At 45.8% G+C, this 27,924-nt stretch overlaps 1 protein-coding gene across 6 annotated transcripts; it reads right to left on the bottom strand.

The window, feature by feature from the left end:
* Positions 1–24,613, bottom strand: Ggt7 (gamma-glutamyltransferase 7). 6 transcript variants are annotated; one of them, XM_015481439.2, is made up of 15 exons: positions 24,396–24,612; positions 17,341–17,576; positions 16,676–16,827; positions 15,117–15,234; positions 13,961–14,028; positions 13,518–13,591; positions 13,037–13,233; positions 10,464–10,551; positions 8,560–8,687; positions 8,299–8,387; positions 6,817–6,966; positions 6,579–6,696; positions 5,672–5,809; positions 4,379–4,478; positions 1–726 (listed from the first exon to the last, which is right to left on the bottom strand). In XM_015481439.2, the coding sequence occupies exons 1-15, from the start codon at positions 24,562–24,564 to the stop codon at positions 563–565; spliced, it is 1,989 nt and encodes a 662-aa protein (XP_015336925.1). In that variant the 5' UTR covers positions 24,565–24,612; the 3' UTR covers positions 1–562. The 6 variants fall into 6 exon arrangements, with proteins under 6 accessions (XP_015336925.1, XP_048667038.1, XP_048667040.1 ...); XM_048811081.1 differs by lacking the exon at positions 13,961–14,028 and having other exon boundaries at positions 13,518–13,680; positions 24,396–24,613; XM_048811083.1 differs by lacking the exons at positions 10,464–10,551; positions 13,037–13,233 and having other exon boundaries at positions 24,396–24,613.
* Positions 24,614–27,924: the final 3,311 nt, after the last annotated feature.

Genomic DNA, 27,924 nt, shown 5'->3' with positions numbered 1-27,924 from the left:
TAAGCAATATTCTTTCTTTAATTTCCCTTTGCAAATGGAAGCCCCTGAGCTGGTCCCCACCCCCACCCCTACCCCACACCCCGGGGACCCCCAGATGAAAGGTCCCCACCTCAACCTGGTAGGAGGAGAGGATTACTCTCTTCCCACGATGGTCCATTAAAAAAAATCCTAATCACTTAAGAAATGAGGCTGGGAACAGGATAAGGGAGCTGGAAGACAAGGCCCAGGTCAGGATAGTCTGTAGATGTTAGGGTTATAACACCCTTGAGAAGGGTTTGCAAGCATATCCCTAAGCTCAGAGCCAGCATGGCTAAAAGAAGAGAGGAGAAAGACCCCTCAAGGTCCCCTGCCTAGTCGTGGACACTGACATTAACTACCACCACCACCACAGGCCTCATGATGGAGAATTTTTCAATTACTCTGGGATAGGGTTTGCTAAGCATTCCCTCTGGCCCCTAATCTAGGGCATCCCTGGGGTCCCCCTGAGACCAAACTTGGGAGAAGGAAGGACTCTGGGAACATGCAAAGGTGGGGAGCAGAGACCCCGCCCCACCCCGCTGCTCTACAGGATGGTGGCTCCAGCTGCATCTGGGCTCCGTGGGTCCTTCACACCGATGATGAAGTTGTTGGTTCTCCGGCTGCCATGGACCCAGGATAAGACATCTACCTTCTCCACGTGGTGACCCCTGGCTTCCAGGAATTCTATCTCTTCCTCTGTGAACTCACCTGAAAACCATCCCCAACATACACACATTTAGAGTGTTCAGAGCACGGGCTAAGGAGATCTACAGTGGATTTGAGTCTTGGTCTTGGGTGTTCCTGCATGACGTTGGGCAAACTGTTTCACCTCTTTGAGCCTCAGTATCCTCATGTACAGAATGGGGGATAATAAAAGAGCCAGCACATGAAATTGTTTCAGGGATTAAAGGAGAGAATGCACAGGAAGCTCAGAGCCTTGCTTACAGCAAGTGATTGAAAATGTAGTCATTCTCAATATTGGAAAAAGGACTTTGAGGGTCTTCGTCTCCACCTGCATAGTCCAAGCTGCCATCACTACTTGCCAGGATTACAGCACAGTCTTCTAACTGCCCCCCACTCCCCCAGTTTCCAGTCCTGTCTTCCATTCAGTCTCTTCACACAGTACCCAAAGGGATCCTTTAGAACACTGGTCCGACCTTGTTAATCCCCTAAAACACTCCACCATCCAGGCTTAGTGGGACATGCCCATAATCCCAGTGATTTGGGAGGCTGAGGCAGAAGGATCATAAATTCAAGGCAAGCCTTAGCAACTTAGTTAAGTCCTTAGCAACTTAGAGAAACCCTGTCTCAAAAAATACAAAAGGCTTGGGATATAACTCAGCAGTAAAGCACCCCTGGGGTCAATACCAAGTGCCACAAAAACAAAATATTCTACCAGGTTTGATGGACCTAGAATAAAATCCAAAGCCCTTATCAAGGCCTCTAAGGCACAACATTATCTAGGACCTTGCTACCTCTCTAAATTATTCTTATTTATTCCTTCTATTCTCCACCTTACTTTATTCCAAACACACTGGCTTCCTTGCTGTCCCTAAAGTAGATCAAACATGCTCCTACCTGAGGAATTTTGCACTTCTTGTTCTTTCTGCCTGGTCTGCTTTCCTTTTAGATGGTTTCAAAGCTGGCTTCCTTTCTTTATTCTAGTCTTTGGTCAAAAGGCACTTCTTTGAGAAGCATTTAATGTGTGTCAGACTTTATGCTGACCATTAACTAGAATAGCAGTCCCTGCCATCTTTACCTTGCTTTGTTTTCTTTCAAAGTATATAACATCACTTGTATTTGCTTATTTATTGGCTTTGTCTCCCCCCACTAGATTAAAGTTTTTTGAAGATGGGGTCGTTATCTTGTTTGCTATTGCTCCCCATTGCCTGGACAGTCAGTACCTAGTAAAAAGTTAAGCAGGTATTTACCAGATAGGGGTGTTTACCCCTATCCTCTTGCATAAGTTCAGGTTCTCATCATCTCTCACCTGAGCCATACCCAAGCTCCTTCTTGTATTTCCTCAACTTACCTTCTCTTCCCTTCAATCCATCTGCCCTATTCAATTGGATAGTCGTGCCCTCCTCCTCATCTTCCTCTTCTTCTTCTTCTTTTTTACAGTACTAAGGGTTGAATCCGAGGACACTCTATCACTGAGCTACATTCCCAATCTCCCCCACCTTTTTTCTTAAATTTTGAGACAAAGTCTTGCTAAGTTGCTGAGACTGGCCTTGAACTTTCAATCCTCCTGCCTCAGCCTCCCAAATTGCTGTGATTATAGGTGGGCACCACAGTGCCCAGCAAATCTGTGCTTCTTAACATTGTCCTCCATGATAAGCTTTGTTAACTTCACCTCCCATTGCTCTTCTATAAAGATCTGGTCTGCTTATTTCTCCAGAAAGAATGAGTTTAGGTAGTTCTTAAGATAAAAGACACATTATTGAATAATATTAAATCATCTAGTCAGAAATCACTTCATGGTTCACTTTCAATCTTTTTGATTATGGCAAGGACCAAGTTTCAGTCTGGCCTCTGAACTGTCTAATTTCCCTTTTAACATAAAAAGCAGGTCTGAGAGCCTTCTGCAGGTAATAATATCTACCTAAAACCTAAAAATATTTGATTTTTAAAATAGCTATCTATCATCTATTTGTGACAAATGATTCTATTTTTCTAATTTTGATTGACTTTTTTAAAAAGAATCTCTCTGTTTTAATAAGTTTTACTTAAAACACATTTGGGTAAAAAACAAGTCCATTTATACATATGTATTATGTAAATAACGGTTTAGACCACATATAAATGTGGCCAAAGTCGTGAAAGTGCTAAGTAAATTCAAGAGTTTGGGAAATGACTGGCCTCCTGGCTGCACTCTAAACTATTCTTTCTGTTTTTTCCCCCCCCAGGTTATTTCTTCTTTCCAGAATCCCTTCATCTCCACATGCCAATTTCCTGCTCATACTTCAGGGCTCAGCCAGTTGTTACCTCCTCCATAAAGCCTTCCTGGGGTCTCAGGTGGATAAATGTTTCTTTTGCCAGAACCCCACACTTGATATCCCCTTCTAAGACTGTGCAAGGGATGAGCTACCATAAGTAACTTAGCATGCCACCTTATACTTAGTAGAGACTAGCAGAATAAAGTTGAATAAAGTTTAGTTTCAAGAGTCTGCTTCATGCATCAGTTGCGGTTTGATATCACTGACCAACTATAGGGTCTGACTGCAGATGACCTAGGACTGTGCTTTTAACATGCTTCAAGTGCAGGAGATATCAAGGGCCAGGCAGTAAAGAAGCAGAGTCTTTGGTATCAGCCAGCGGTTTGTTCTAATATCACTTCTGCCACTTGCTGGTTGATCTTTGACTAGTTTATAACTTCTGTAAGCCTCAGTTTCTTTATCTGCAAAATGGAGATAATACTGAACAAACAAAAATTATATCTTGATCAATTCTCTATCCCTTTTGGACTAGCATAGTACATGGTTGGTTATAATAAAACTCCTCAAAGATGCACATATTTTCCTATTTACAAAATTAAGCTGCATCCAAAATTAAGCCCCTGTTCTTAGAGGCAAGTCAATCTCTTCACCATAAATCTAGAAGGTCCCCTGCCTGCCTCTCTGAACTCATTTCATTCTCACTGAGGTTGGTGTTTGTTTTTGTTTGTTTGTTTTTTTTTTTAGTTGTTGATGGACCTGTATTTTTTTTATTTATTTATACGTGGTGCTGAGAATGGAACCCATTGCCTCACACGTGCAAGGCAAGTGCTCTATACTTAATCACAACCCCAGCCCAGGTTGGTCTTCTTTTTATTCCTCAAACACACCAAGCCCATTTCTGCTGAGTTCTCTGCACTTGTCCTCTTGGCCTACAAAGCTTTGCCTCAGTTCTTTGCCTGGTGGGCTCTTTCTCACTCTTCAGATCTCAGCTTAGATATCACCTGGTCACTGAGTCAGCCCTGCTATATCATCCTGTTTTAATGCTCAGCTGGGTATTTATTTTACTCTTCCTTATCTCTTTGATTATTTCCCCATCTGCTTACAAATGCACTATCTCTAGAACCTAGAATGATGTCTGGCACACAGCAGGTGTTCAATACAAACTAAGGTATGAACGAAGGTTTGCAGAATGAACAACTGTACCTTATTTTACAAATGAGAACACCAAGGCTCAGAGATGAAAAATGGACCTCTCAAGGACACAAAGGAAATAGCAAGATGGTTCCAGTCCCCAGATCTTTCATTACTTTAACAGGAAGTTGTGGAAAGAAACCAAACTTTGGCAAGAAGGAAACTGGTGCTGATCACGGTAGGGGAAACCTGTCTCTGTGGCCACCCCACGGGAGTCTCTGCTCTGCACTCACTGTCCACCTGCAGGAGGTTGGACTGCAGGTCTGGATGAAGGCGGCCTCGGGCCAGGCTGTCACTCAGGTTCCGGTTCAAGGTCAGGACATTCAGCAGTACCTGTAGGTAGCCAAGAGGCAGAAAAATCAGGGCTGTCCCAGGGGTGATGAACCAGGCAGGGCTCCCCAGCTCTCACCCTTGGTCCAGACTCTTTAGTCTTTAGAACCCTCACACCAGGTGTGTCATCTGGGCTTCTCAACAACCCTGAAACCAGACAGGCAGGCCTGTGATAACTATCCCTGCTTCATAGAGGAGGAAACTGAAGGCCAGAGAAGGAGAGTGATTCACTGAAGAGTTTAGAGGAAGCCAGGGAAGAGGGACCCTCCCCTTTAAATCTAGCTCAGAGCTTCCCTCCCTTCTCTCTGGATAGGGCAGGATTAACAGCTAGAGGTGATTTAAGGTACACATTTGTACTTTCAGTTTAGTGGTTAGGAGCGTGAGTAGACTCTGGATCTGAACTACCTGTCCACCCTTGCTAGTTGAAGGAACTTGACCTAACTTCTTAACCTTTCCAGTTCCAATTTCTTCATCTATAAAATAGAAATAAGCCTTCTTTCCAGAGTTGGGAAGGTTAAAAGTACTCAGCACTTTGTAAGAACTCTATAAATATTAACTATTTTATTATTTCTACTTTATAGAGGATGATATTGAAGTTCAGAGAGGTTAAGTGAATTTCCTAGCATCACACAGTTGGAAATTGGCAACACTTGGACTAGAACCCACGGAAGTCTGGTTCTAAAATTAACTTGTCATTTGCCAAAACATATGCCTGGCACATATAACAGGAGCTCAAGACATTCAAGGAACTGTCCTGAGGTATTCTGGAGAGTAGTGGCCCTTCCATTTAAAATCAGACTCTAAAAATTTTTTTAAATAAATAAATAAAAAAAACAGATTAAAAAAAAAAACAACCCAGACTCTAAAGAGGGCTGGTTATCTATTTAGATGCAGGGCAGGGAAATGATGGGAATTGAGGTTCACAGAACACAGGTAGCCCAGATGCTATATCACTTTTCAATTCTATTGGCCCTGCAATTTCCCTTGCAACCTGGAAAGACAGGGGCTGCTGTGCCCATTTTCACTAAGAAACTCAGCACAGTCCATTTGTGCCCATGATGGGCCTGGCACAAAGCAATTCAGTTCATGTTTGCTGTATAAGGGATGGAGAAACAAGTCAGAGATAGAAAGGGCATCACAGCCCAGGCCACAGCTGGTTCCTGACTGCAAAAGGCCCATAAGGAAAGAAACCTCACCTGGGTCAGACCACTGAGGCCCCGGGCAGCTCCGTTGGCCCCCAGGGCAAGGTAGGTCCCACAGAGCCCCTCTGCCGGTCGGACCACAGTAGGCAGCAGGAAAGAGAGTGGCCGCTTCCCTGGCTGCACCGAGTTCTCCTGTTGTTGGAGGGCAGAGACCGAAAAGGAGGTGTGGGGTGGGGCAAGACAGGGAAAGGGCCACTCCACCACTCTTCCCACTCCTCTCCTTCTTTGCATCATCTACAAGAAAGGGGGACTATTTCCCTCCAGGCAACAGTGTGCTGTCTGCGAAAGGGAAGGGGTCCCTGGATGGCTAGGGTGGATGAGGTGGAATAATAAGAGGACCCATTGAGCTGTGAGGCTGCTATGGATGGCAGGGAAAAGAACCAAGACAAAAAGATGGCGACAGGAAAGCATAGTAGAATCCCCACTGGATCACCTCTATGTGTCTTTGCCCTGCCAGGCATCTTATACAGTGTAAGAGTGCTGGTCTCCAGCTAGAACAATAACTTCTAATTCCTTCCTCCTTGGGTTCTTTTTTGGTTCTCAGTCATTGGGCTGAGCCCCACCAGCTCAGCATCATGGTGTTACAGACCACTAGTGCTGGAAAGAACCCAAATCATTAAATTAGACCTAATATCCTCATTGTACAGGTGAATAAAATGAGGTCCAGAGATGGGCAAGACTTTCCCTGGGTTGCAGAGTAAGAGAGTGGCAGAATGAGATAAGGGTTCTTCTGACCCACCAGAATCTATGCTTCAGAATGAGCAGGACTAGGGATGAAGTGGATATCTTATTTCCTTATAATAGAATTTCCTAGGGGAAATAGGGAGGAAGAAGCAACCATACAGCTGTACTTCCTACCTAGCCCCAGGGTCCCCATGAGAGGAGAGAAGCAAGACCCTACCAGGTTGGGTGCAGAATGGTTAGCAGTTCTGTTGGGCCAGGAGAAGTCCAGCATCTGACTGTTGAGCAGAATCCCTGAGGGGGTGATGAGGCCACTGCCAAAGGGCCGGTTCAGGGAGCTGGGGGCAGAGATGGGGTCAGATGAGCTCTGCGACTACCTTCATTTCTTCCCAGACCCCACCAGCACCACCTGGTCCAAATGATCTTTTGTTACAGGTTCTAAGTCTGAGCTGGCATACCTGACCATTGCCACGATGAAGTCATCAGGGCCCATAATCAGCACCTGGGCAGCGGTGGGAGCCCCATCCAGCTCATAGACAGGCAGGAGAGGGGCAGGGGCTGCCTGAGAATCATTGATGTGGCCCCGGAAGTAGGCAGCCTCCACCTTGCTAAAAACACAAGGAGTGGGGGATGAGCATACAACAAGCTTTCAATACACCCCAACTATCTGTGATGTTTATGTGATTATTTGATTAAATTTCCTTCCCTCACTGGACTACTAGGCCTATGAGGGTAGAAGCTCACTGCTGAGTAGTTGAACTGAATAGATTTATTTAGGTATTATTCAGATTCTTTTCTAAAATTAATATTTTTTTTCCTTTTTTTGGTACTGGGGATAGAACCCAGGGATGTTTTTACACTGGGGATGTTTTACATCCCCAGATATTTTTATTTTTTATTTTGAGACACGGTCACACCAAGTTGCTTAAAATCTCAGTAAGTTGCTGAGGCTGGCTTTGAACTTGTGATCCTCCTGCTCCAACATCCGGAGTTGCTGGAACTACAGGCATGGGCCACCATGCCCCCCAGGACCCCAAACTTTTTAAAGTTCAAGTGATGGTTTCTTAGATTACTATTATTAACTGTGTGTTGGGTTATTCATAATGATTAGAGAATAATAAGTTACCAAGGATTATTGAAGACATTCGTTCAGTTTTCAACCAAGAAGGATGGTGACCACGCAGTATAGGAACCTGGGGCTTGGTTTCAGATGGCTGGGAGGGGGAACCTTGGTTTTCATGCTTTTATCCCAGTGGCCATGATGTGGTTATAGTTCTTTTTGCCTTTTTTTTTTCCTGGATAAGTGATGTTAACTTTTTAATTTGACAGATAAAATTGTATGCATTTGTCATGTCTGATGATTTTTTTAATGGGTGCATCATAGATTTACATAATAATGGGATTCATTGTAATATGTTCATACATACACAACCCATAATTTAACGTGATGGGTTTTTTTTTTGTGTGTGTGTGTGGTGGGTACTGGGGATAGTACCACATGCTAAGCAAATGCCCAACACTGAACTATATCCTCAGTCTTTTTTAAACTTTTGTTGGTTGGTTTTTTTTTTCTTTCTTTTCTTTTTTTTTTTTTTTTGTACCAACGATGGAATCCAGGGGCTTTACCACTGAGCTACATAGATCCCCAGCCCTTTTTACTTTTTATTTTGAGACAGAATCTCACTAAATTACTTAGGTTCTTGCTAATTTGCTTAGGATGGTCTCAAACTTTCGATCCTTCTGCCTGGGCCTCCACAGTAGCTGAGTCTACTGGTGTGTGCTACCATGCCCAGCTCACTGGACACCTTTGCCTCAGGCAAAGGTGTCCAGTGTCAGATCGTGAGTTGGGGTTCAGCTGAAACTGACCTGGAACTTCACTGGATCCTTTCCCCAAACCCACTACCACCTCACACCCTTTGGAATCCTGCCCCAAGACCTACCTGAGCATGTCATCCATGCTCTCAGTGATGGTAGAATCATAGATGGGATCTCCCAGTCTGCTGGCCAGGGCTAATGCAATCTTCAAGGTCTGAAAACACAGCAAGGATATGGAAGAGGCTGCCAGGACCCTTTATGCAGCCCCATCTAGGGATCCTCATGTGAAAGAAAACTAAGGTGATTTAGTCCTGCCTCAAAGCAGTAATCCCTCTCACCATCCCTAGTGTCCCCAAATCCAGGTGAGATGGAGGGGCTGGCTTTACCTCTGCCACCCAGTGAAGAGCCTGTTCCCGGGATACCAGGCTGGTGAGATTGAAGCCCTCAAGGATGTTCAGAGCACTGATGATGGCAGGGCCTGTGTGTGGGGGTGGGGGACTCAGAACCAGGTGGCCTGAAAGGACAAGAGATAACCAGAGAGCAAGGGAGGGGTCAAGTCACCTTCACATTCCACATTCCAGCTGCACATCCCATTATCGCATGCTCTGAGACCACTGCACTGAGCCCCCTCATCAGATAAGGAAACAGAAGCATTAAGACGAGAAGGGACCCACTCAAGTTCACATGCCAAGTTGAAGGCACAGCCAGGACTTGAACTGAGAATACTGGTCTTCAGTTTCCTCTGCTATATGAGATAACTAAGGCTTAAGAGACTGTGACTTGCCCAGAGTCACACTGTAGGCGATTTTCAGGGCAGGGACAGATAGTGAGATGTCCAGATTCCTAGCCACAGTGTGTTTCCTTTCTGCTCCTCCCACAGGCCAGAATAGTATCCAGGGCTCTTAATGGTCCAACTCAACCTGAAACTCCTTGGAGCAGGAGCCTCCTCTTCCTCCTGTTATTAAATGTTTGGACATCAAAGGAATAAAGGAATAATAATACCTGACAAATAATACCAACATTAACTAATTGACCCATTTAATCCTTACAGTAGGTACTGTTATCACCCCAATTTTATAGGTACAGAAACTGTGACACAGAGAGGCAACTGGCCCAAGGTTATAGGAGATAAGGGAAATCCAGAGCACTCAAGGCATTGGCATTGCTGAGACAACTCAGGCTGGGGAGGGAAAATAGAAAATCCAGTGCACTCCATGCTCACTCTGATCAAGGCACCTTCCTGCACCATCTCATCAAATCCTCACAGGCACCCTGAGATCATCCCCATTTTAAGGAGTGAACAAAGGCTGGAAAGTGGAAAGTGACAAGTTTGAGGCAAATGGTACTCAAACCCAGGTCTTTCTGTTCCAGAGCTACACTCTTTCCTCTACTTCATATAACATTGTTTCCAGCAGAGGAATCAGGTAAGAGACTGAGACCTGAAACTTGAATTCAGAAGTAGCCTCTTCTGAGGCTTGAAGTGATCTTGCCCTCCCAGAAGGGAAAGAACCCGAGAACTTCTGAAGGACCCAAAACCTACCACTGTGGGCTCAGAAAACATCACCCATGTCATAATTCAGCTTTCTGGATTTCTTATTGGTTTTCTTGAATTTGCAGGTTGAGTTCCTTTCCCTTCCTAGGACTGTTTTCTTTTGGTACATGAGGGACCAGGTTTGTGACTCTCATGAAGGGTTCATTCGACCTGAAGCCTAGATGGACTTCCGTCTTATGAATTCTTTTATTTTTTAATTTATATTTTTTGGCACCAGGGATTGAACCCAAGAGCCACATTGACAGCCCTTTTTTATTTTTTTATTTTGAGACAGAGTCTCACTAGGTTGCTTAGAGCCTTGCTAAGTTGCTGAGGCTGGCTTTGAATCTACGATCCGCCTGCCTCAGACTCCTATGCCACTGGGATTACAGGTGTGTGCCACCACACCAGGCAAATTCTTCTTAGGAAGAACAGGGCAGTAAGAATGGGGCTGGGGCTAGGGTTGAGGCAACATAGCGCCCAAATCTAGAAAACAGATATTTAGAACCCCAACTTTCAGGTCTGAGCCTTTGGCTAGATGAATCCCCCCCATTGTTAAAATAATTAGGTTAAATGATGCCATGATTATTTCAGAAGATGAGCTGGCTCTGGTTTGCTTCAACAGCTGGCTGCCCAGGCAGTTCACTGACTCAGTTTCTCTCCTGTAGAATGGAGAGAAATCTTCAGGCCAAAAGGATATGGCCTTGGACTGGGATGCTTCTCTTGAGTGGGGACCCTGAAAGTTGGGGGAGAAGTCACCTCTGTACACCCCACACACAGGCTTCTCCACAAGGGCACTGTAGTTGCTGAAGTCCTCTTCAGTTATGACGCCCCCTGCATGCTGAGCCTGGAGGAGAGAAAATGACCACCCACCACTGTGAGCACGTGGCTTGGCCTATAACACACATCTGAATCACAAAAAAATTGACTGTTCACAACTTTTATGCCTCATGGCCTTGAAGAACCCCATAAGTCCTAAGTACCATAGGAAGAAGGAGAAAAGCATGAACACCAAGCACCTCCTATGTGCCAGTCATTGTGCTAGGTATATTCCATGAGGGACCTCTTTAGCTTGGTATCCTAGTCCCTTCCTGCTTCTCCCACTTCATGTCCTGCTGTTCTTCAGTGAGCTCTACACAGCTGCAGAGTGACCTGAAGGTCCTGAACTCTACCCCCAAGTCTTTTCAAGTGCTGCCCTCTTAGACTCTGTAAAAGGAAGACTTACTCTTACAGCAGCACTAGGAGATATCACCTAGGAGATATCAAAATGAATTCTACATCTCATTACAACCAATTAAAGTCACTACAAAACCAAGAACTTTTTTGGAGGGGGAGGGGTGCCAGGGATTGAACCCAGGGGCACTTAACCACTGAGTTATATCCCCAGCCCTTTTTATTTTTTAAGATGCTTAGGGCCTCACTAAATTGTTAGAGGCTAGCTTTGAACTTGTGATCCTCCTGCCTCAGCCTCCCATGCCTGAGGGATTTTAGGCATGTGCCACTGTACCCAGCTAAAACCATAAACTGTGAATGACCCCAGTAGGTCTGACCCTGTGTGTCTCATTGTCAGGAAAACTCGTTCCTAACCAATGAACCAATCTGGTACAAACCAGCAGGCTCATTCCATCCTAACAGTGTGCTGTTAATCTTAAATTAGTACTACTATGAATCTTCTCCTTTTTTTAAACTTTTTTTTAGTATCTGAAACCTTTGATTTCTCTATTTTCTGAGTGAACTACATATTGAATTTCTTGGTTAGCATGTGTTCCTTTGTCTGGCAAGATAATAAACTCAACTTGGGTTTTTTTCTTTTAAAACCCTGATGGTCTTTATGTTAGAGACTCCTGCATGCCCTTCTCCACCTCTGGGTAAGGATGTGTGACCCAGATGTGGTCAATCAGAGCATTCCTTTATATGTCACAGTGATTAGTTTGGGAATTGTCATGTACCTGTAACAAGCCAATGAGACACAACCACGAGGCTTTTGCTGGAACTAAAAGGAAAGTAAAATACTGTTTCTCTGGGATGGTCTAAGATGGGCTGGTGAGCACAGAGTGTGGATCCAAACTGAGGAAAATACTAGGGAGAGAGAAAGAGCCAGAGGCAGATGGACAGACAGATCAAGTTCTGACAATGTGGATGGAGCCCTTGGATCCAGGAGGACCTAAAGCCAGTGTTCTCCTGGACTTTCTAGTTAAGTCCACTTGGGATGGGCTTCTGTCACCACTACCATATCTCCAGTGCCCAGCATAGGGCCTAGCACTGAGCAGACACTCTGTGAATGGTGAATGAATGATACACCTATGTAATTCCCACTGTAATATGGCAGAATTTTATATAAACATCTCCATTACACAGAGGAGATTACCACTGAGTTGCTCCATGCATCCTATTCTTGAACACAATTTTTCTAGGCGTTTTGGACTGTTGATGATAATTCTCAGAACACACTATTGCCTCAGACTAAATTACTTTGGGGTTGGGTGGTAACCTCCTGTGTCCATCTCCTAGTCCTGACAGTCACCAGTGGAGGAGATGTTTCCCTCAGTCCCTAGAAAAGCCAGAAAGCAAGGAGGATTATGGGCTTAGAGAAACTGAGGCTAATTCTGGGCCTCTACCAGACCTGTGGAAAGCAGGCTAGGCCCCTGAACAGTTAGCAGCAGCCCTGATAAGCCCAAAGGTACCCTCTCAATCAAGACAGAACATTTATATTGCTACAGGTTTCTTATGCCCCATCCCAGACAGCCCCTCCAATCCTTAATAACCACTAGTCTGGTTTCTTGTCCTTTTTCATTTCTTTTTGGTTCTCAGAGATCAAACCCAGGGGCTTAACCACTAAGCCACATCCCCAGCCCTTTTGCAATATTTTATTTAGAGACAGGGTTTCAGTGAGTTGCTTAGGGTCTTGCTAAGTTGCTGAGGCTGACTTTTAACTTGCAGTCCTCCTACCTCAGTCTTCTGAACTGCTGGGATTACAGGTGTGTGTCACCATCCTTGGCCTGATTTCTTTTGGTACTGAGGATTTAACCCAGGGGCACTTTACCATTGAGCCATATCCCCAGCCCTTTTTATTTTTCATTTGAGACAGGGTCTCGCTAAGTTTCTGAGGCTAGTCTCAAACTTGTGATCCTCCTGTCTCAGCCTCTCAAGTTACTGGGATTACAGGTCTGGTTTCTATCACTGGAGGTTAGGTTTGTTTATTTTAGAATTTCAAATACATACAATCAGAATATATATGATGAAAGAAAGGCAGGGAGTGTAGAAAGGGGGAAGAGGGCCTCCCTGCAATAGGGTCCTTGGAGCATACCCCTACCTCCCACCCTCACACTCACCTCAGCCACCATCTCCAGTGTGAGGTTGCCACCGTTGTAGAAGGCAGCAGGGCCAGAAGTGCCAAGTGCATCCAGCACCTCTGCCAGGTCAGGACGACGCATCAGGGAGCCAGGCAGTGGTGGGTGGCCCAAGGGCAGGAATGTCTCCAGGAAGCGCTCAGATGCATTGGGAGGCAGCTGCTCAGCCAAGGCCCGGGCTGGGGGCAGGGATGGGAGGCTGGGCAGGGGGTGCCAAGACTGGGCCAGGTGATTGAAATGCATAATAGATGGGGTGCATGAGGGCTAAGTGGCTGGCCCTAAGTGCTCTGGTCCCCCAGGAGCCTATTATAGGGCACAATCTGCCCTTCCAATATTCCCTCATTTGAAGCCTCTCCCAGGTCAGAGTAAGATGGGAAATGGAAGAAGACTGAGGAACAAACTGGAAGAGAGGTTCCCCCCAATCAACTGTGTGCTTTTCCCCCAACCCCCAAACCCCACTGACCTAGATCATGGGTCACGTTGAAACCATCTTGGGCCACAGCTGCAGCGAAGGCCAGGACTTGGGACCATGGCAGCCTGGGGGGGCCGGAGAGCAGGGGGTGGAGGAGGTCCTGGGGGGAGGAGGAGGGGTCCTGGGGGGAGGGGGGTTCCTGGGAAGGAGAGTCCTGGCAAGGGAAGGGGATATNAAGGGATGGTTTTGTAGCTCAGTGGTAGAGCCCCCTGGAGTTCAATCTCTATAACTACAGGAGGCGCAGACAGCAGAGGGCAAAGCTTGCATGCCTTAGCTCCTGTAGAGGTTCCAGGGTTCCTGGGAAGGAGAGTCCTGGCAAGGGAAGGGGATATTAGGAGGGGGAGTTGGGAAGGGAAGAATCAAGGAAGGCAGGACAAGGCCACCCAAGGAGAGATGCAGGCAGGGGCCCCTGGTCCCCAGGAGAGGGTCATTACCTGCCATAGAGTTGATGAGCTTCATGAAGCCCCTTCACCATTCCGGGGACCCCCACCAAGAGCCCAGGCTGGGCAAGGCGGGCAGGCGAGGGAGAGAGGAGACCAGGTCACTGGAAGGGGGGGGCTGGGCTGAACTCTGCAGAGCCCCAAGCCAGGGATGGCTGGCATAGGGGAGAGACACATGCCAAGTATCCCAGGAGAGGGACAAGCTTTCCCCTGCAGGCATCCCTCCCATCTCCCTGAATTTCTATACACAAATGCAGAAAGGCCTTTATTTATCATAGTTGAGGGATTTAATAAATTAAGCAAACCCCATCAAGAGCCAGGATAGAAACAAGTTAGATAGAAATCCATCCACACTGGATTATACCTACCCTTGCCTTTTAAAGTTGTGGACAATATAGCTTCACTTAACTCATTTTCATACTATTAGCGCTCTGAGTTGTGAGAACTCAGGAATGTGTTTGGCTTTTGCCACTGCACTAAATACCTACTTTTTCAAGTTATTCTATTTCCTCTTTTGCTCTCTGTGGACAGTGGATTGCCTCTACCTAGCAGTTCCTCTTACTCTTTCAACATATTGTAGGCTGGGAAAGTTATAGTTATTAGGCTCAGAGTGTGATATATGAGTTTTTGTTTGCTTGTTTTGCAATATTGGGGATTGAATCCAGGGCCTCTCACACTAAATAAGTGCTCTATCACTGAGCTACATCCCCAGCCCCTTTCTTATTTTTATTTTGATACAGGGTCTCACTAAATTTCCAAGGCTCATTTTGAACTTTTGATCCTCTTGCCCCAGCCTCCCTAGTAGCTGAGATTATAGGCATGCATCTTTATACCTAAGGTATAAGTTTTAACACAGCAACTCTGTGACATTTCAGGGTACTTGGTGGCCTTTTTTCCCTCTTCCTATGTTCCAGACGGTAAGATTATCAGAGAAGTAAGATATTGCAGTATTACCTGCTAATCAACCATCCACAGTTTTTATTCATTATTTTATTTCATGGGAGTTGCCTGCCTCCCTATAGCCTAAGAAGATCCTGTTCAATTCTTTTTCCAACCCCAATGGTAAAACTCAGCAAATTAATGCTTGAGTTAGCAGAAGAGCAGTGAAGGAAGACCCCCTTGAGCCCTCGCTTCCCAACAGGGTCCCCACCTTGGTTTCCCAGGACCTCTGCAGGGCCTCTTCCCTGAGGGCCCCTGGTGCAGACTCCCGGAAATCAATTAGTTGGCTTTCGTTTCGACGGATGTCATGTACCAGCATTACACCCCCACTGGAGAGACACAGAAGGGGGAAAGGGATTATAACATGCCGACTTTCTGAATCATTAAACTGCCACCCTTCAATCCCTAGGAGTGAGGGTTATAGGCTCAGTTTGTCATTCTGAGTCAGGAGTTTGAGTCCTCTCCCCAGAAGGGATTCAGCCTCCTTAGAAGGGTAGGGAGTGAAATCAAGGGAGTGGGAGACCCAGAGTTCAAGGACTTCTTTTAGCCTGTTATTAGAGATTTTAATCCCTGCTTAGGGAAACCCAGAGACTGTGAGAGCAGATGTTTTGCCCCTGCCCCCACCCTAGACCAGAGTTGGACTTCTGCCAACTTCCTGCACCTGCCTACTTGGTATCCCTCCCCCAGGACTGGATTATGTAAGGATAGACTGCAAAGCCAAAAGGAGAATTTCTTTGGCAGACCCTGGAGGACTGGTCTTGCAGGAATCAAGATATGGACTTTGTTAGCTTATTCCTTTTCTGTGTTTTGTTTTTGTTTTTTGTTTTTTTTTACAACTGAGACAGGGTTACAAACTTAAATGCCTGCAGCCAAGTAACAAAATAAGGAAAGCAGGACAGAGAAACAATAGAAAGTTGAAGGAACTCTGGCAAGGTGGACAGCACCTGCCCCATCATGGGGAACAGCTTCTACTAAGCTCTACATAATTGTAGCCATGTGGAAAAATGAGCCCACTGTTACCAGATCTTCTGATTGCTCAAGAGATGTTGGAAATCTAGATTTTTTTTTTTTTAAAAAAATGAAAATTCTCAATCTTTTAACAACAGCAAACAAGTTTTTTAAAAATTTAAGTGTGCAAACAAGTCATTCTGTGTGCTTGGTGTGGCCCATGGGTGACCAGTTTGTAACTTCGGTTTTAAGAGTTCTCAGCCTAGAGTATATTTTTGGAGGGTGGAGGGTCCATGGCTTTCATTAAACTTACAGGGATTTGTGACCCTAAAACATCACTGCCTTTACTGATGACAGTATACTTCACTGTACACCTCACCTTATAATTTACAAGTTTCCTTTCCCAATGTGTGTATGTGTGTGAGTGTGTGTGTGTGTGTGTGTGTGTGTGTGAAGGGAAGCTCCAGAAACACCTCCAGATTCTCCATATGGTAGCTTTACCCTTCTGACTCAGGGAGAAAAGAGTGACATTTGATACAGAAAGAAAAAAAAAATGCAGGGCTGGGGCTATAGTTCAGTAGCAGAGCATTTGCTTCCCAAGTGTGAGGCACTGGGTTCGATCCTCAGCACCACATAAAAATAAATAAATTAAATAAAGGTATTGTGTCCATCTACAACTAAATATTTTTAAAAGAAAGAAAAAAATGCAAGGAGTTGGGGCTCAGCCTTCCCTCTATTCAAACTGGGAGACCAACTGCAAGAAGTCTACAGACCAAAAGACAAGAAGTAGGCCAGGGTGACCCAGGGCTGGGAGCTCCTTACCCGCCTAAGCCAGAACTGTGTGGAGCCACGATCCCTAAACACAAGGCTGCTGCTACAGCTGCATCCACGGAAGATCCCTGTTTACTGAGCACCTCCATGCCCAGTGATGTGCATTGAGCAGCATCAGTCACCACAGCACCCTGCTGGAAGATCTGGGAGAGGAGATAGGAAGGGGCAGTAGAAGCCATCCAGGAACCCTGGAACCTCTACAGGAGCTAAGGCATGCAAGCTTTGCCCTCTGCTGTCTGCGCCTCCTGTAGTTATAGAGATTGAACTCCAGGGGGCTCTACCACTGAGCTACAAAACCATCCCTTTTTATTTTTTGTCTGGGTCTCGCTTTGTTGCCCAGACAGGCCTTGACCAGCCGCAGCCTCCCAAGTGGCTAGGTTTAAAACCATTTGCTCCTCTTGTCACCTTGACTCTTCCTTATGATGCCCATCTCACTGCCCCCAAATGCCTCCTACGTGATGGAGTCTCTTCTTTGTTTTATCCCGCTCCCGTCCCACAATTCTTCCCTTTAGGACCTTCCTCTCTCATCACCCTCTCGCCTTCCTAGTTCCCGACCCCGTTCCACCACTCAGTCATTCCCCAGTTCGAACAGCCCCCTCAAGCATTTCCTCACTCTCTCCTCCCCAGTGCCCTCTCTGCCCAAATGCCTCTCTCACCTGGGGGTCCCCGAAGTAGATTTGCATGACCAGCGCCACAGTGACGCCGGTAGCGAAGGTGAGGCAGGCAGTGACGATGACCGTAAGCCCATCTTGGCGGCAAGAGCACTCGGCCGCTGCCGCGGAAAATGGGTCCTTGCGAGTCTCTCTTAGCGGTGACCCGTCCTGGCTGCCCATCTCCGACGACGACGATGGCAGCCGCTGCAGTCGCGCCGACTTCAGGAAGGAATCCGGGTCTGCAGGAGGACGGGGACAAAAGTTGGTCTGGGCGTCTCCTACCTGGCCCTGCCTGCGGTCCCCCCTGCCTTGCCCCTGCAACACAAACCCCACTAGCCAGCCCTTCTCACTTTTGGTCTCTGGGACCACTCCAGGGCTGGCAGGGACTGTGGTCCCAGGTTAGAAAGAGACAGAGACCCTCAAATGGGCAGCTGAGAGAGACTGCACCCCTTCTTGAGTGATACCTAGGTCAAATTTTCTGTGATCCTGAACAAGGACTGGGAACGCTTTGGGAGAGGGGGTGGACCGGTTCAGCCCTCTCTGGAAACCAGATCCTGCCCCAGTTAGGGCCCAGCCTTGTGTATAAAGAGGCAGTTATCAGGCAGGATAACTCCAGTTATCTACTTATTCAACAACTATGAAGAGCCTACTATGTGTCTGGCCCTATGCTAGATGCTAAGGGGAGAGGAAAAGACAGTTCCTGTCTTCATAGAGTTCATGGACCAGTGGAGGAAAAATGCAATAACAAGTAAACAAAGCACTACATTATTACAAGTTGTGGCAGGTGCTAGGAAGAAAAATAAGGATGAAATGATAGAGAGTGGGCTGGGGATGTGTCTTACTGTTAGAGTACTTGCTCTGGTATGATAGAGGCCCTGGGTTTGATCCCAGCCCTGCAGGAAAGAGGGGCAGGGTGAGGAGAGAGAAGAAAGTGAGCAAGGGGGAAAGAAAGAGACTGTTGGTTGGGGGAGACTGCTACCTGGGGAAATCAGAGAAGGGAGGAGGTGGTTTTAAGCAGAGAAGTCAGTCACTATTAGAGCACTGAGTTTGTATGTGGAATGTTCCTGAGGGATCAACAAGAGCCTAATGTGGGAATGAACTTGGTACATTAGAAAACAACATAAAACAAAACAATCAAACAAAAACCAAGGCCTGGGTGGCTCTAGTGTAGCAGGAAAGGAAAAGAATAGTAAGGAGAGAGTGTAGGCTCCATAGGCTAGGCCCTCGGTGCCTCCTGAAAAACTTTACCCTGTATTATGGGAGGTCACTGGACAGTTTTAAGCAAGAACATGAAGTCATCAGTTTTGTGATTTTAAATGATCCATCTGGGAACTGGGGACAAAGCTCACTTACCTAGCATGTGCAAGGCCCTAAGTTCTATCCCCAGCAATGGGGGGAAAAATCCCCCTGGCTGCTGTCTGGAATAGATTGGAGGATAGTAAGAATGAAGTCAGAGAAGAACTGAAAGCCACTTACTTGTTGGGTGACTATGGACAAATAACTTCATGTCATGGGCCTTACCTTTCTCATACTGGTAATAGAAGTAATCCCTAACAGGTGGGATGTGTGATAAATACCAAGTGCACCATAGCTATAATGTAGTTAATAATTGTTGTTATTTCCATTCCTTTCCTACCTTGACCAGAGTTAAGACCCTCTTCCATCTCATAGTTCTCTGCTCTGGATGCTGCTGTCCTTGAACCCAAGTGCCTAAATGGTCAAAAAGTCCTGAATGTTTGTGAACAATAAAGAATTAGCTGAGGGTTGGGTTGTGGCTCTGTGGTAGAGTGCTTGCCTAGCAAGAGTGGGGAACAGGGTTCGACCCCCAGCACCACATAAAAATAAAAATAAAATAAAGATATTTTAAAAAAAGAATTAGCTGGTACCTTCACCTTAGCACCTTACTATATTCATATTTTAAGAGTTTATTCATTCAACAATTATTATTTTTTAAGATATTTATTTTTTAGTTGTAGTTGACCACAATATCTTTATTTTATTTATTTATTTTATGTGGTGCTGAGGATCAAAACCAGGGTCTCGCACATGTTAGGCAAGCGCTCTACCACTGAGCCACAACCCCAGCCCTCAACAATTATTTTTTAGACCTTTTTTTTTTTTTTTTAAGGGGCAGTGTCTCATTAGGTCTTCAAAATTGTGGGCTCATGTGATCCTCTCCTCCTGAATAGCTGAGACTCCAGGTATGTGACACCATTCCCAGGACTAGGAGTATAATGCCTTTAAAAGTTTGTGTTATGGGCTGGGATTATGGCTCACTAGCAGAGCACTTGCCTAGCATGTATGAAGCACTGGGTTTGATTCTCAGCACCGCATATAAATAAATAAATTAAATAAAGGTTCATTGACAAATAAAAAATATTTTTAAAAAGTTTTGTGTTATCATATTAAATATCAACTTATAATTTCCTATTTAAGATACTATCATGGACTGGGCACAGTGTCTCATGACTAAAATCCCAGCAGCTCAGGAGGCTGAGACAGGAGAATCGAAAGTTTGAGGCCAGCTACAGCAACTTAGGAAGACCCTGTTTCAAAATAAAAAATAAAAAATGGGCTGGGATGTGTCTCAGTGGTTGAGCCTCCTTGGGTTCAATCCCTGGTACCAAAAAAAAAAGTACTATCATGGTTCACTGATCATTGAACCATGAATTAACATGAGACAAAACATGATTTAAAAAAATCCAAGCTTCTTGATTTAGTGTTTAAGGCCCTCCCTGATCCAAACTCTTCTCTGTTATATAAATAAGAAATCACAAATATCAATAAAATGCTGACATAGGCAAGAGATTTTTCAGAATTTATTTATAGGCGTTACTTTTGGGAAAAGATACTACAAGTGGGAATAAGATGTGATGAAAGGATTTTTTGTTTACCACTTACATATATTTAAAAAACAATACATATCAGGGTTGGGAGTGTAGCTCAGTGATAGAGTGCTTGCCTAGCATAGGTGAGGTACTTGGTTTGATCCTCAGCACTGCATAAAAATAAATACATAAAATAAAGGTATTGTGTCCATCTACCACTAAAAATTTTTTTTAAAAAAATCAATACATGGGGCTGGGATTGTGGCTCAGAGGTAGTACACTCACCTAGCATGCGTGGGGCACCTGGTTCTATCCTCAGCACCACATAAGAATAAAATAAAGGTATTGTGTCCATCTACAAATAAAAATATATTTTAAAAAATAATACTACTAATTTTACTCATATACAAGACACTGGGAAAAAAATTATTTGGAAACAGAAGAAAACAAGTCTCTTAGGAGAAAGATGATGAGTTTCATTTTGAGTAGGACCACAAGGAGCCGCCGAGAGGATAGCTAGCCTAGTAGACATCTACTTTTTAGATGTTTAGATACCATTTCCCAATTTTCTTTTGAGGAACACCCTCTCCCTTCCCTCAACCAACTCCCTCATCCTTATCCTTGACCAGATTTAAGAGTGCGATTCAGGTCTTGCCAATCAGAACATGCATCTCTGTATCAGGCCACTAAGACTCAAACTTTGTTTTTTGGTTGGGTTTTTTTGTTTGCTTGTTTGTTTGAGACAGGTTATCACAAATTGTTGAGATTATAGGTGTGCACCTACCACGCCTGGCCAAACTTTGTTCTTTTGCTAGAACTATTGGGAAAGAAAAAAGTCCTCTTTCTGCATAGGTTGATAAATTGGTAGAATATAAGCCTGTAGCTGCTGGGGGCATTTTGCCTCAACAACATGGAATGCTTTCTGACTATACCCACAAAAACAAAGGCAGAGCAGAAGATCAAAAGTTAAATTCTTTTTTTCGTTTTTCAGCAGGATCTTGCTATTTTGCCCAGGTTGGTCTGGAACTCCTGAGCTGTAGTGATTCTCCCTCCTCAGCTTCCTGAGTAGTTGGGACTACAGTTGTATGCCACCATACTAGGCCTAAATTAATTTATTCTGTAATTTTTAAAAATATTTTTTAGTTGTTGATGGACTTTTATTTTATTTATTTGTATGTGGTGCTGAGAATCGAACCCAGTACCTCACGCATGCTAGGCGCTACCACTGAGCCACAACCCCAGTCCCTGTAATTTGTTTTTGTTTCTATTTTTGTGGTACTGGGAATTGAACCCAGGGGCACTCTACCACTGAGCTATATCCCCAGCCCTTTTTATTCTTTATTTTGAGTCAGGGTCTTGATAAATTGCCAAGGTTGGCCTCAAACTTGCAATCCTTTTGCCTCAGGCTCTTAAATCACTAGGATTACAGGCATTGCTACTATGTCCAGCCTAATTAATCCCTATTTAGGACACTTTAATCCATCCAGTCTCCCCCAACCAACAGTCTCTTTTTTTCCCCCATGCTCCTGGACTTCCTGATTATACTATCCAATAAAATTCCTTTTTTGATGTAACTGTTTTAACTGGGTTTATAACAAAGGAACCTTGAAAAGAGAGGATTATGAATCCATTGTCCAGGAGACAGATCTCAGCTAGAGATTCAGGTCGTCTCTGGTTTTCTCACTCCCTTAACAGGAGATTTTTGAACCAGGGATTACATGACCAGATGTACAGGATGGTGGATGGATTGGGGTGAGGACAGAGGCAGGAAGAGTAGCTACAAATCTGAGTAATATAGATCTGAGAGGTTCATAGTTTAGTCCAGTGGTGATGACAGGATGGAGATATAGAATTTGGAAAATACTTAGGAGGAGGAGAGAGCATTTGATCAGCTTTTGGAAGAAATAGGGAGTCCTGGAGAATGGTTAAATGACAGTATTAATTGAGAATGACATTGGAAGAAGAGCAGGTGTGTAGAGAAGAGATGATGAGTCCAGCATAAAATATATTCAAGATAAGGCACTTGCAAGATATTTAGAGGCAGATGTCTGGGAGAGGGAGGCACATGTGGGCTTGGAGTACAGGAAAAAGGGAAGGAAAGTATTTCTAGCCTTGGAGAGATTGTTGACTCGCTTTGTTTTCCATAAAAAAAACTGCTGTGGGATGCCTAACACTTGGTTTTGGAGAGTGGCAGAATAGTCGGTCACAATAAGATCCTAGCTAAGAAGATGGGACAATGCCACTAGGTGGCACCATGAGGTTGAGAACATAGGAGGCCATGTTAGCCAGTACTCTGGTCTAGCTGGAAGAAAGAAGCCTAGGAATTTGGAAGCAGGGCTAGGTGACATGGCACTGAAACATTTATACCAATATGATGGCAATGTCCTTGGAATCTACATAACATGTCCCTGGGAACCTTGGTATAGACTCATCATAAGGTTTAAGTTCCTAGAAGCTTGGTGACCAGGGTGAGGGCACAGCCTGTATTGGCATGTCAAGATATTCCCTGAGGTTTTGGAATTCCCTTTCCTGCCATTATTTCATCCAGAGATCTTTTGTTAATTTTTATGTGGTGCTGAGGATCAAACTCAGTGCCTCACACATGCTAGGCAAGCACTCTACCACTCAGCTTAGAACCCCAGCCCATCATTCAATAATTATTTATTGAGCCCAACTCTGTGCTGGATGCTGGAGTGGTTAAAACAATCATGATTCCTGCCTGCCCTCAGACATTGGATAATCACATCATTGCAGAAACAAATAATTGAAGGCTTTTAAAAACGCTAATTTATTTGAGGGGTGGGAGAAGAAAATCAAGGGAGTCTCATCTTTGGGTTAGGAGAGACTGCCATTCTTTGTTGATCTGGAAGAGGAATCTAAGGCCCACTACAGGGGAGGTATGCCTATTGTAACACAATGAGTTGGGGGCAATGCTAGCACCAAAAGCATCACTCCTGACATCTAAATGAAAGACCTGGCTTCAGGCTAGTATCCACCAAACCACCCCTCTCCCTACTACCTCCTGATTCCAAAGCTACTCCCTCTGGAAAAGAAGTTTCAATCTGCAGTCCTGACATTTGATGTCCCAAATCCTCCACACCCCACTATCCCCTCACTCCTATCACAGGTAGAATAGAGTCTAGTCAAGTTGATAGGTGCTATTGGTCAGGGCCAGATGACCAGAAAGTTATGGAGTGGGTGAGAATTGGAGGCTGTCAGACTGGGAGCAGCTATGGAAGGGCCAGACCAGGGACGGCTGGGCCAGAGAAGCAGTATCTCTCAGGCGGTTAAGGGCTAAGGCTCAAGTGCAGGCACTAGGAGGAAGAGAGGCAGAAGGATGCTCTAATGCCAGGAAGTGACGTTGAGGGAAAGAAGGCTGGGGGATGGAGGATGAGAAATGGAGGGGAGAATGGAGCTGGGCCACATGGATAGGACAGAGACCAGTAGGGAAGGAATACTCAGAGAGCTCCTGGTCACCAGGTTTCTCCCAAGAAGGGTCTTGTCCCTCCCTACCCCCATTCCTTGCAGTTTCTGCAGAGGGCTGAGGACACAGTAAGATTCTGAAGATTGCTTCCTAGGGAGCTGAGGTACCTAACATCCCAGCCAGATCTATGTCTCCAGAAGGATGGAGTAATCCACAGGACAGAAAAGGCACTCTAGTCCCCAAGGACTTTGAGAGGTCATGCAGTCCATCCCCCTGTCTCCCAATAACCAACATTCCCAGACAGAGGGGAATCATATTCTCTTTATCCCTCCCTGGACATGAAGAGATTCTCAGCAGCTCCCCAGACTCTCTGCTTTCCATAACCCCTGGTCATGGTGAAGTTCTAAAACCTAGGTTCTATCCCTCCTGCTGCAGTCTCTGACTTGGTTTCTTTTATCCTGTCCTCTGTGGCTAGAGAAAAGCCTTTTACTGGGTGATCACAGCTGTTCTTTAGGATTTCCCCTCCAGCATTCCTTCCCTGTTGGTTGGTTCTTCCCAAGAGATAATCCCAATCCCTCCTACTGCAGTCCCTGGCATCAGCTCCCTTGTCGCATCCTATGCCTCCAAGGCAGAAATGCACCCCCTTCCTGACTAGATAATTAACAGAGACAGGGAGAAAGGAGAGGTTCAGGAGGATGGTGGTCCAGGGAATGAACTAAGGATATGGAGGCTGGAAGTGGATGTACAACACAGATGAAGGAGGACCGGGGACTTGGGTGGACACGGACGGGGCAAACGGGCCTCACCGGTATCGGGGTCTCCCAGGAAGGCATCCTCGTCCTTGCGTCCCCTCAGCGGAGCGGCAGGCGCCGGCTCATCCTCCGGCAGCCGCGGGAAGCTGGTGATGCTCATGTAGTCTACTGGCGAGTAGGCGCCCAGAGCGCTCTCCTGGCTGGCCTCGCTCTCTGCCGCCATCCTCACTTGCACCTCCTAGCAGCGCAGCGCCTGCCGGAAGTGGCTGCGGCGGGGGTTGGAGGGAGTGCGGAGCGGAGGGCGGGGCCTGAGCCCCTGGACAGCCGGGAGGGGGCGCCCCCTCCCTTGGCAGTGTCCGGGTCTGACTCGCCCCCGCCTGCTTAGAGCTGTCATCCTGCAGTGGGCACGCAGGTGCAGGTGGATGGAGAACCGCGAGGGCGGCGGAGCGTTGGGGGAGAGCGCGCAGCACAGTGGACCCAGGCACTTCATGCAACTGCAGGTTCAAAGTCCTTTCCCCTTACAGTCTGAATCCAGCTAGTATTCTCCTCAGAAGCAGACACTTTCCTGGGACCACAGACCTTTTCACTGACCGCAAACACTTCTTCGACCCCAAATTCTGTTTCTGGTCCCAAACTCTTTGGACCCTCCCAAACTCTTCTTAAACTCCAAAGATCCTCCTCTTCCGATCTCAGACTACTCCTTCCACCCTGGACATCTCTTCAACTTCCAACTGTCTTCACCCCACCCCCAGACACCGTTAAAAATGCCAGGCCCTACTTTATCCCTAGACCACTTTTTTACTTGCAGACCCCTCCTTGGACAAAGGACCTTAGATCCCTTCGTGCACACTGACACTTCTCAGATTTTTCTTTCCAACCACAACGGTTCTGGATTCCCTGATGGATCAGCAAAAGAGATTGGTCCTCAAATATTAGTGTGTATTGGGATCTTTGAAAGCAAACCCTAGATTCCACTGGATAGATCATGATTCATTCAGAGGCTGGAATGAGGTCTTTAGAACCTGAATATCTACTCGTCATTTAAAGAGTTTTTGATGTGGTTCTGGAAAGGACACTTTTGAGAAATAATGGTGGCACAAGGTTGGTGGGATGAAGAAGATAAAAGGGTGAGAATGGGTCTCTGTAGTCTAGATTCTATTCTTGGCACTACTGCTCACAAACTTTGTGATCTTGGGTAGGACAATCTCATTGAGTATCAGTTTCCCCATCTGTAAAATGGAAAGAATAATAGTATCCATCTTAGAGGGTTTTCATGAGGATTAAATAAAGGATGGAAGGTGCTTTTTTGTGTAGGATTTGGCACTTACTTAATAAATGCCAACATCATCATCATCTTCATCTTGTTGGTTCTCATCCCAGCCAAACCCATTTATCCTTTACCTACTGTCAGGAATTCCAATTAGACCACAACTTGCACTACTTCCCCATCTCCAAGGATGGAGGAGGTTTCCTTCCTTATGAAGCCTCTATTCCAAATTATTGTGCAGTCCACAGGCAGAGGCAAGGGGCTGGAGAAGCCCCTGGACACACTTCCCCTCCTCCAACCCCAGACTTCAGGCCCAGTTAACTTGAATTGATTTACCATTTACTATGAATGTAGCAGCTTCAGTGCAACTCTAGACAGGAGCGGGCAGCAGTGGGTGGAGCTGCTGTAGGTTTGGGAGAAAGGCTTGGGGTAGGAGAGAGGAACAGCGATTTAGAGCTGTATTGTGTGTGTGAGGCTCATATCTTCTGAATGAAGTTGGTATAGCATATTACAGTGCAGTGAGGATTGATTCTCTCAGTGGGACCTAAATAATGCCTGTGCCCTCAGTGATGTTCACTCCTTCAGCACAGTTAGAGGCCCTCGAGTGAGGTTTGAATCTTTTCACTCAGGTCCAAATCTCCTTAGTGAAGTCTGCATCCTCTGTATCTTCTAGAGTGGAATCTATATCCCTTCAGTAGGGTCAATGCCCTTCAATTCCATTCATATCCTATTAGAAGGGCCCAGAGCCCTTGGGTGGGATCTAAGACACTCACACAAGATCTGTGCTCCCTCAGGGGAGTCTTTGTATGTTCAGCAAAGTGTGTGAAACTCTAATGCAATTTATGCCTCCTCAGTATCTGTCCTTTCGTTGAGGTTAATGTCTACTCTACAAGCTTGGTATGCTTTCACTGGGCCCTCTCCTTAGGATTGGGTAGGCTCCAGATCATATGTGTGACCATTAGAAGTTGTTTTCCGGCTTAATGTATTCTGGACTCATGGTCAGCTGGGCAAAGAATAGAGGAGGAGGGGTGAGGGAGGCTAGATAGGTCACAAGTTCTGTGTAGGCACCAGAAGGCAGGGACTGCCTGCTTTAGACCTCAGAATCATTCTTGGAGTTAAATATTTAAGTATCTTCCTTGCATTGACAGCCAGTGTCTGAACTGACATGTACAGAAGGCCCTTCTTGGTGGTGAGCACAGGTAGAAATTTGAGGGTCCTGCCTGGCTTCTTCTTTCTGTGTGAAGAGAATAGAAGGAAACCAGGGGTAACTGAGCTCAAGTTGTGGCAGGTGGGAGGTGTCCCTTGGTGAAATAAAGAGATTGGTAAGCAAAGAAGAATAGTTGCATTACTTCTCCTATTGCATAGACAGGAATTTTACAAGCCTTAGCTTCAACTAGAGGGAATAAAAACAGACCTGAATCAGTGACCACAGGCTTGGCCCTAATTAGATTCTTTTTGCCACGACCTTGTGAAAGTTACTTCCCTTTCCTGAGTTTACAATTTGTACAATGAGCAGGTGGGTTTTTTTTAGCAAAGACCAAAGTTTCCTCTTTGGTCTTCATTTAATAAGTCTTATACCTTCACTTAATGCATCTTGTACTGGGTGAAGATTAATGGAGGCAAGGAAAATGAAAATATGTCCTCAGAGGTGGGAGAAAATCAGAACTGGCCCCTAGGTTAGCAGAGAGGGGTATCCTGTCCTGAGCGCCATGACATCAAGGTTATGGAATTTTTCCGGTGGACGGAGTGGGATTATTTCTGAGGGTGAGAAACTTGGGGGAAAGTGTGTCACCTAGAAGGGACTGTACTTCACTTGGCTTTACGATTCGGTGGAGTGACAATCAGGATTGTGCAATCAAACTACAGGGTGACTCCACGATGGACTCGATCCAACTTCTCTCATTAGCCCATCCCTCTCCCGCTGGAGCCCTGCCTAAACCCAACCCCTTAGCTGTCACTCCAAGACCCCAACTTGGTCACTCCACTGCCCTGCCTCCTCTCCAGTCATATTCAGCCCAGCTACTCTGGATCACTCCATGGGACCACCTCCTCTCCTGTCACGCTTTGACCCACCCCTTCCCTGTCATTCCATGGTTCCACCCTCTCTCCTGTCATGCCCAGTCCCGCCCCTTCTGCTTTCACTTTATGTTCCCACCTCTTCCGGCAAGACAGCTACGCCCCTATCCTTCGATTTTTCCATAGCGCTGTCTTTGCTAACGTGGCCCCGCCCACAATACACGGCCCCGCCCATTACAGACAGTAAAAGCCACGCCCCAGCAACAGGCCACGCCCCTCGCCTAAGGCTCCGCCTCTAGG

This window comes from Marmota marmota, unplaced genomic scaffold (assembly GCF_001458135.2).
Source record: "Marmota marmota marmota unplaced genomic scaffold, marMar, whole genome shotgun sequence".
Lineage (NCBI taxonomy): Eukaryota > Metazoa > Chordata > Mammalia > Rodentia > Sciuridae > Marmota > Marmota marmota.
Note: the sequence above shows the minus strand (reverse complement) of the source record. Positions and strands in the feature narration are given on the sequence as shown.

What these genes read in the sequence shown, in the direction of transcription:
- Ggt7 (XM_048811081.1), bottom strand. Translation starts at nt 24,564, where the DNA reads ATGGCGGCAGAGAGCGAGGCCAGCCAGGAGAGCGCTCTGGGCGCCTAC. An exon ending in TGTGTGTGGGGTGTACAGAG is followed by an intron (nt 8,688 to 10,463) that starts GTGACTTCTCCC and finishes TTGTCCTTTCAG; the next exon opens with GCCACCTGGTTCTGAGTCCC. An exon ending in CTCTTCACTGGGTGGCAGAG is followed by an intron (nt 8,388 to 8,559) that starts GTAAAGCCAGCC and finishes CTGTGTTTTCAG; the next exon opens with ACCTTGAAGATTGCATTAGC.